This window comes from Pteropus vampyrus, unplaced genomic scaffold, assembly GCF_000151845.1.
Source record: "Pteropus vampyrus isolate Shadow unplaced genomic scaffold, Pvam_2.0 Scaffold2, whole genome shotgun sequence".
In the NCBI taxonomy this organism is placed as follows: Eukaryota; Metazoa; Chordata; class Mammalia; order Chiroptera; family Pteropodidae; genus Pteropus; species Pteropus vampyrus.
The window spans coordinates 33,587,824-33,597,242 of NW_011888783.1; the positions used below are offsets into that span (position 1 = coordinate 33,587,824).

The following is a 9,419-nucleotide window of genomic DNA, read 5'->3' on the forward strand; positions in this document are numbered from 1 at the left end:
ACAGCTTTGGGCTTGCAGAAGCTCTGTTCCAACTTCAGCTGAACAATCCTTTTCTATTGCCAAAGCTCCTTGTCTGGATTCAGATCATTGTTCTTGATTTTTCTCCTCAGAGGGACCTCCATCTGTGGTGAATACCCAGTGATTCACCATCCCTTGGGAGCTTCCCATAAGTCAACTCATCTGTAATAGTCTCGTCAGTCTCCCTCTTTTGAGTGTGCCATCTACTTTCCACCAGGACCTTGACTACTACTCGAACTCAAAGAAATGCTCCCAGCATCTCTCCCTTCACTAAATTTATTCTTATAAAGAAAACAGTCTTTCAAACCAACTTCTCTGACAGCCAGACTCACTGTCTCCAATCCTCTCCTCTAGATTAATCTTCCACAAACTCCAATTGGGCCTTTGCCTCCTCCCCACTAAAATTGCTCATCAAGATCACCATTGATCTTCATATCGCTAAACTCAACAGTCATTTTCAGTACTCATTTGTAGTTCTAATGGCAGTATTTAACACAATTGTTTACTCTCTCCTCCTTGTTATGTTTTCTCCTTGGCTTCTAGGACCTCAAGAAAGTTTTCCCCTAATTCATCCTTTACTCCTTCTCAGTCTTCTCTACTGATCTTCCTCTTCCACACTTAGTTCTTAGCCTTTTAAAAAATCTAAACTCATTTAATTAGTAATTTAATAAACAACACTATTTCTAACATGTAGTTTACTAATTTATCAAGCTTATTAATTGCTGTCTCTCCACCAGAACATAAGCTCCTCAAGCCTAGGGATTTTTGCTCGTTTGGTTCTTGGGTGTTTCCCAAGTGTCCAGGACAGTGCTTGACACATGTTTATGTTAAATTTAATTAGATGGTGACTATTACTCCTCATATACAGAGTAACAACTATAACTTTTTCCTTTATTCTTGAATAAAATATAAAGGAATAAATACCTCAACTCTGAGGAGTAGAGTGAAGATATAAAATGGAGTCACTATGGTCAAGCTGCTAAATCATTAAAATAAAGTAGGCTAAGGCATGAGGAAACAATTCTATTCTTGCATCAACTAGTCAGGAAGTTAAACTTCTGAACTTTCCAGTCATGCGTCAGTATCTGGATGTATGTCAGGCCATTGTGCACTAATGCCTGGACATACATCAAACACTCTCATGACTATCTGACCTCAAGAAGAAATTGTTTCATTGTCTAGACGACTGGACATCTGAAGATTAGCACCTTGGACCAACCCTGACACTAAGAATGCAGGACCGATTCTTCTCAAGAATATTCTTTTTATAAGAACCCTCGGCTTTTCTTTCTCCTTTGAAACACTTCCAGGTTTTGCTTAACTGTGTTTCCAGTTTGCAAACACTAAGATCCTTAAATAAATCCTTGTCATGTACTTCCTAGCAAAGCCTCCTGACCATTTTTGAGTTCATTTGACAACTTATAATGGAAATATTCATCTTAAATATAAAGATGAGGGAGTGCAGTAAAATCAGTAAATATGACAGTAAATAAAATTTAACTTGTAGTACATTAAAAACATGATAAAAAATTAAGCTTCAAACAACATATATGATAAATATGAAATTATATACCTAATATATAATGATTTCTTATAAATCAATAAAATAAATAATGATACAAGTTTAAAATAGTGTGTAAAAGACATGGAAAAATAATTCACTAAATAAAACGACAGAAAATATAAACCAACTGTTAATCACACTGTAAATTCAAACCACAATGTCATGTCACTTTTGATTATAAAAAAATAAAATTATACTTTAATTAATCTCTGACCCAGTAATTCCACTTCTAGGACCCAATCCCAAATAATTAAATAGCTATATAAATGTGTTTTATTTAAGGATGTTTATTGAAGCACTATTTATAAAAACAACCTAAAATTCCCACAATAGAGACAAGCTTAAATTAAGTATGGAACACTCATACCATGGAACATTTTACAGCTGTTCAAAATCACAAGTTCTCAATGACAGGGAAAAATGCTTAAGCCATATAGCTCAGGGTTTTTTTTTGTTTTTTGTTTTTTTTTTTAAAAACAAGATACAAAGCTGTACATAGAGCAGAACTTCAAAATTTCAAATACAAATACTTATAGATACATATGTATATATATATATATATACATATCACAAGTCAAAAAATGACTAAAAGAAAAATGCAAATGTTAACACTTGTTATTTTTATGCAGTGGGATCTTTAGAGATTTTATTCTCTCATTTAAGTTTTCTATATTTTCCAATTTTCTCAAAATTATCAGATATTCACATTTAGAAAAAATAATAAATAATAATAATATAAAAGTGAGATCCAAGGGTTTCCAAAAGATACAAACATAAATATCAAATGTCCTTTTTTGTTTTATAAATGGCTAAATCTTCCAGCTAAAAAGTTTTTATTTCCAGTAGTAATACTTGTATTTTTGCCTTGACTGGATTTCGATAGAGGATCCACTGCAACATATTTGATTTGGAAACCTCCTGCTGTCACTGAAGCATCACTTAGAAACTTCAAGGTCATGACATTTCCTGGAGAGGAGAAAGATACAAAAGAAGAAAGATGTTACTCTCCCTCAATTTAGCTGATAAAAATGTCAAGTTTTAGCCTTCCTTTGACTCTCTCTCTCTTTTTTTTTTTTTATAGTGTTCTCATCCCTCAACTACCTCCTACAGCTCATAAGATGTCTTCTTTTAACTTTCTGTTAACATATATATGTCCTCTAGAAAAGAATAAGAGATAAACAAAAGGTTTAATAGGTTATGGTTCCCAGGGAGATTTTAACAGGGAAATGAATGAATAAGCTTTAAGCATTAATTATTCAAGAATTGAACAAGTAGTTCCATCTCTTGTAATGATGCATAAATGAGAATTGCGTGCACTGCAAGGCTAAGGTGTGGGAGTAATTTAGCTGGTAGTATCTGAGCTTAAGGACTGCTTAGAAGTTGCAGTTCAAGGTGCTTTGTTGTTTTTAGTTGCACAAGCATTGTGATAATTTTATGACTTGGAGGAAAAATAGAGCAAGTAAGAATGCCAACTACCAGTACTGGTGATGAAAATAAAAAGAAAAAATGAAGACATCTAAGAAAATAAAGTTCTTAGCCAGAAAAGAGCAGTTTGGGGCAATAGCAGTGGTATTGCTTATTGAGATAAATTTATGCTACTACAAGAGCATTTCTTGAGGTACATTTCATGGGATAAAGTTGCAGAAAATAATTTGTAAAAGGAAAAAGACTTGGGAACCATTGCCTATCATAGCTACTCTTTTGAGATATACTATGAATAATTAACATATTAAAAGCTCTCTGACAATTTCCAGTAAAGAAACCTGTTTAACATTATTTAACGCAAAGTTACCCAAATTTACTTGACCTTAGAGCCCATTTCTAATGTAACACCTGTTGAAAACATCTCACAGAACTGCGTTCTTTACAACTCTTTCTGGGGAATGATATACTAAGGTAAAAATGCAACAAATAATATGTAAAATTTGTTCAGTGACAGAGGGTATTTTTAACAACTTTATAAATTACTTCAATTCTTTATCCATGAAAAATTTTGGCCTTTTATTACATTTATGGAAATCATAAGCAACAGCAATGTTCATGGATTTGCAGATTTGAGACTATCTCAAACTGCATATCCTGCAAATGATAAGAGTTTATACATTTTTGTGCAAGGAGTTGTCATAAATTTTTATTTAAGAATAAATAAACATTTCTTTGAATTTTACAACCTAGCAAGCTACATCTGTCCTCAGTTCTCTCAACTTTAATAAGTAAATTATTGGGTTCTTTACTTTCATTGACATTGGGAAAAGAAATCCTAGTTTTGCCCCTCAATTTAGAGCCATTACCTGTACTAATGATGTCTTCTGGGAGCTCATCTCCGCAGTATCTAAAAGGGGATTTTAAAAAAGAGAGGTCAAACGAATGAATATTATACAGCTATTACAAGTAGCTCTTACTGACAAAGTGCTTTATGTCCCCTAAGTAATGGATTCTTTTCCTATTATTTTATGATGTTTTGTTTGTTTTTTTAACTTCAATTAGTAAGGGAGAAGAGGTTAAAACATTGTTTGAGATAACTTCACGATTTTAATGAGATTCTTAAGAAAGGATATGTGGCATTTCTACTCTGTGTACCTATAAAACTATTTGTGTAGTAGACAATTTGAATCTATTTGGAAAAATTCAAAATTTGTTTCTGATTAATCTCATAAAGTTTTCTTCATAGTTGAAGGAATGGGTGTATGGTCAGTGGTATTAATATTGTGAATTCTAGAGTAGACTAATTTAAACGTGGAAAATGAGGCTGGACATTATTGATTGTGGACGAAGAAAGGGCTTGCACGGTGAGCCTCACAACTCAGAGACCGAAAGTAACCACATAGGAAGATATGAACATAAAAATTCCTAATTAAACGTGCGTCATGGAGGGTAGCCACATCCTTGGCCTGTAGCTTCCTTGACAAAGGTCAATCTTTACCTTAAATGAGCCTGTTTATTGTCTTTTTGCATCTAAGATAACAAACCTTGGAATGTCAGAGTAATCTTTTCCAGACCCCTCAGGGTACAACTTCCCACCAGAGGACAAGAACACAGAGCCCCTCATTGTTATCTTGTTCCATCTCTATGTGTGGTAATTGTTAATTATTAACTATGCGACCAAGTATGTGTGTCACTGTTTTATCTTTTATCCAACCTCAGTTTTCCCCACTTTGCTTTCTCCCGCCTCCCTAATCTACCACCAATACATTTCATGTAACCTCTTTATGTCTCCTCCTTTGAGTCTAATGTATAAAATCAGTTGTAAAACTACTATTCTTTAGAGCATTTTCTCGATTGTCGAGATTTTGCTTCCTGGCAATTGTTGTCAGTTTGGCTCAAATAAACTCTTATGAGACTTTTTCTTAGACTGGATGCTCTTTTGTAGACAAGATAAAAGAGGATTTTGATTTTTATCTGAATCATGTCTTAAAGTGTGTGTCAGGGGCAAGGTAAGTCTATTCTTTAGGTAGATATAAATTAAATAATTAGCAAATAACCTGTTAAAAACCTTTTGCAAATAGTTTGTGATTTTATCTAGGGCTGTAAGTTTTAAAATTAGGTGTAGAATAAAAACATCATCTTAATTTCCAAGGTAGGAGGTCTCTTCTTTCAAAAACTGCTTTATTCTTAATTCTATTAACTCATTTCATGTGTTCTTCAAAGTATTTTTAAAACTTTTTGAAATTTTTTTTATAGCAATAGTCTCAGTCAAAGAACAAACCAAAACAAAGCAAGAAACACTCTCCCTCTCTTAACTGTTGTTCATTTATTGCAAGAAACGCCTTTGTTTTTCTTTGTATTTAATTACACATTACAAAATCAACATAAAAACTGTTGAGTCTGTCATTTTTAATTGTTCCTACTACCATTTCCTTCATTAAATTACTGCCATGGATAATACAGCATGATAACTGATAGTCTATAGATAATGGGTAGTTTAGAAGATACATTATTAAGTGGGGACTTGAATATATAAAACACCTGATTGCACACTCTTTAATTTGCAATATTTTGTAAAGCTCTCAAAATTTAAACTACATTAAAGATTTAAGGTAGGAACAGAAAAATTTTGTGTCCCAGCATGTTGAAAAAACAAAGGAAAAATTTTGAGAAAAGGAGCACTTGATTTTTATGGCAAAGAAAGCTATTTTTTAAGAAGAACCCATTGTAGGTTTAGCTAAATTGTATGAAAGAAAGGGCTCTACTTTGCTTATTTACCTTACATCCATAATGCTTAGCACAATGCTTTGTACACAGAAGAAAGGCAGTAATTACTGAATTTATAATTCTTTTTAGGAAATTGACAGAAATTAGAACACTTACAAACCCTAACAAATTTCCCATTTCACACATCTTTCTTCCTCCTGCTATTGATCAATCTTGAAGTCTTTAAAAATAGACTATTTAATTAATTGTTACAACTTAATAATCAAAAGGCAGCCATCACTATTTTAATAACAAGTAGTAGTTGATTATGGTTTAACATGCTAAGGAAAATCTTAGTTATAATAGAATATGGTGTTGCAGGAGACTAGAAATACTAGAAAGTCAATATTGTAGGAACAGTTAGGGGAAACTAAAGAAACATCAAAATATTGACTGTTCCTTTAACTCTGGTATGAGGAAACAATACATACCTTCCCACAAAGCCATGGATATCATCATAACTGTCATATATTTCGACATAGTCAGCCAAGCAAGCTGGGTCATCTTCAAGGTCAAAGTCCAAAAAACTCAGGTGAATACGTTGACCATACTTGAGTCTAATGTGCCAGTAGCAGATTTGGTTATCATCATACTCATTTGGGAAGCCTGGAGATTTAAAAATTCGCTTTGGATCTGTAAAGACACCACCACATTCCTTTGCTAAAATAGAAAAAAAAAAAGATAAGAAAACATTAGAAAAAATATTATTCCTACTTTAAAATGATATTCATTTCTTAGTGTTTCATCTTTTTATGAAAGAGTGAAGAAATGGCTTAATACACAGCATCTATAGCATATAATGTATACTTACAGTTAAAGAATAAATGTATTTTTTCATCAATAGTAGCTCAATTCTCTAAACATAGACGTGTAAAATTTTTAAAAAGTAAAATAGCAAGAAAAAATAGTAATTTAATTGATTGTGCTCCTGGTTACATTTTTTTTTCACTTCTTTTTGTCTTTTAAGCATAGAATGCACAAGTTTTATATGTACGCTTCCACATGTTTTGACAAATACATATACCCCTGTTACTAACAGTTGAGTCAAGATGGCAGTGATTTTGTTCTGTGGTGTCACCACTGTCTTCAGGGACTTAAACGCTTAGAATAATGAGTCCAGTAAATTCTGTTTGGAAAATCATTATAGAATTTCAGAATTACAAGAGACCTTGAAAGTCACTCTAATCCAGTTAAAAGGAATCATTGATAATTATTCTGTACTCTTTTTACTGGTTTTAAACTAACATCTTAATTCTAATATTTGAGGATCCGGTCAAGATATTCATGTTTGTTTATTTTTTATGTCATTTTTTATTTTATATATTTATGTTGTGCCATATAACCTGTTATAAGAACAAACAAATAACCTCTGCCAGAACCAGTGATTTGTAGTAGGACCTAGAGAGAAGCTATGAAAGGGCCCTGGTTAATTTTAATTCCATCCATATCAAATAAGTGTCTAGTGTCTTTAAAAAAAAATGACCTGGAAACTCAAAATTTATCTGAGTGGTGGTGGTAGTGCTGATTCTGGGTAGCATTCAAAGATATTTTTCATTTTATTAATTAGAAGCTTTTTACAAGAATATTCTCCTTTAAAAAATTATTATAAAATTTTTCATTTGAATCCTTAAAGTCATAGAAGTTAAGGAAGCTTATCTTCCCAGGGCAGAACAGGGTCTTAGTCTGGGGAGAGACAAAAGGTCAGGGATCTAGTCTGTGACCACTCTATATCCCAGTTTCTTCATTGGTGAAATAAATATAATTTATTAGTTCCTTCATAGGATTATTCTGAGGATAAAATATAGAAGATAACTTAAAGACATTATATAAAATGTAAACTATTCTTATTATATTATTAAAATTTATGTGATACATGGTTTAAACGTGTATATAAGTATGTATGGTGCCAGATTTTGAAGTGACTTGCTCTGTCCTATAATACTCTTTTTTTGTTGTGTACATCATCATTAAATTAGGAAAAAAATTCAAATATTGAACTATTTTGATCGTCTATTTAGCTACATCTATTTAGCTCTATATTTTGTTACATATAGTTATTGCCTCATCTCTTATTTATTTAGAAAATGAAAATGACAGATTCACAAAGTTGACTGGGTCGCTGAGAAATGTTAATTGGTTAAAAAACATTCATATGAAAGATAGTCAACATCATGTTATACATTCAGAACTTGAATGAGCAAGTTTACTTCGAACACTTCTTAATGACCTTATTCTTCTTACTTCAATCAGCTCTAATTTGATGATATTGAGTAATTAGTAATGATTGCTTTATTTTTTCTGATATTGTTATGATTTTTTTCATTCCAATTATTTTTAATTAGTTGTTCTTCTCCCAAAGCTAGTTCTGGTAGTCCTCAGTCCCCAGCTGGTTAAAAAAATCCTAAATCATCAACATATCAACAAATTCAAAAGTAAGCTGAAAATTGAATAAGAACAAGTTTCCCAGGATTCTGTACACATATCTCCAGGGTAAAAAGTAGTCAGCTTCTATCATAAACAAAAGAAGTTAATAAAAATTCATAAATTAAGAAGTATTCTTACAAAAGGGCAATGGAATACTGTAAGAACCTTTCCATCAGCACCTCTTCATCTCCCCTAGACTTTGACTTATGGAAACAATCTAATAGTTTGTCAAGCAAAAGAAGAATCAGAGAATATATTCGGAAATAAATGTTACTCTTGAAAGTTAAAAGAGAGTTGCCTATATAAATATATTGAAGAAAAAGAAAGAAAGGAAGACATAGAGGAAAAGAAGGGTTACAAATTATTAACAATGACTAAATATAGGACTAGATATAGTATAGTACTGTATAGGCTTAAAGTATGTCAAATTGATTTGGAAGTTATAGTCCTAGATAGATGTAGTGTAAGTATTTATTCATATTTTGTCTTAAGTGGAAATAGGTGATAGCTGTAGGCAAAATTCTTTTCTACTTGGAATACACATTATTTTGAGATATAGATTAGTTACAAGCATGAGAAACTGTTCTCCAGTGGTTAATAACACTAAAAAATAAATTCTATAATAATATGCTAGAACTTCACTATTGTCTCCTATTGTTATGGACTTTCTTACGAAGTAGATCCAAATGGGACACCATCTGAGGATGTTTATGATCATAAATGTGGGGAAAGACTTAGTAAACACATTGTGACACTTTGTAATATTATCCTAGAGGAAATGCATCCAAAAAAAAGAACAGTTTATCTTTTTCTTCACAAACATGATCACGGAGTAACTCTTTATAGTGATTATAATGAGTTAATTTTTCCTTTAAAGTTATCCTAGCTATAATCAACCATGGAAAAAGAATATAAATAAAAATATACATATAATAATAACTAGTATATCTAATATATAATTATTAAAACAAACCACAGAGTGAGAGTTGCTCAGTTTGGAAATTAAATAATTTATGCACAAAAATAAATTAGGGAATTTGTTTATTGTCTCCTTTTCTCCATTCTATCAAAGGGATAATTTTGAACAGCTAACATTTGGTAGCATCACTTCATTGTCTTAGTTAATTAACTGTGACACATTCATAATCTGCTTTTTTCTCCCTTGTGGTCCGGAAGTTCTCTGTCACAGAAAAGACCTGAATTCACTATCCTATCTGCCTAC

General features: G+C 31.9%; 1 protein-coding gene across 1 annotated transcript in view; it reads right to left on the reverse strand.

The window, feature by feature from the left end:
* Nucleotides 1-1,865: 1,865 nt before the first annotated feature.
* The window catches only part of TNFAIP6 (TNF alpha induced protein 6), a 14,363-nt gene continuing 6,809 nt past the window's right edge, over nucleotides 1,866-9,419 (reverse strand). Inside the window, exons 4-6 of the mRNA XM_011359428.2 lie at nucleotides 6,205-6,433; nucleotides 3,874-3,914; nucleotides 1,866-2,548 (exon numbers count right to left, since the gene is read on the reverse strand). Coding sequence (XP_011357730.1) covers nucleotides 2,382-2,548; nucleotides 3,874-3,914; nucleotides 6,205-6,433 — 437 coding nt within the window. The 3' untranslated portion in view covers nucleotides 1,866-2,381. The remainder of the gene's footprint in view (nucleotides 2,549-3,873; nucleotides 3,915-6,204; nucleotides 6,434-9,419) is intronic.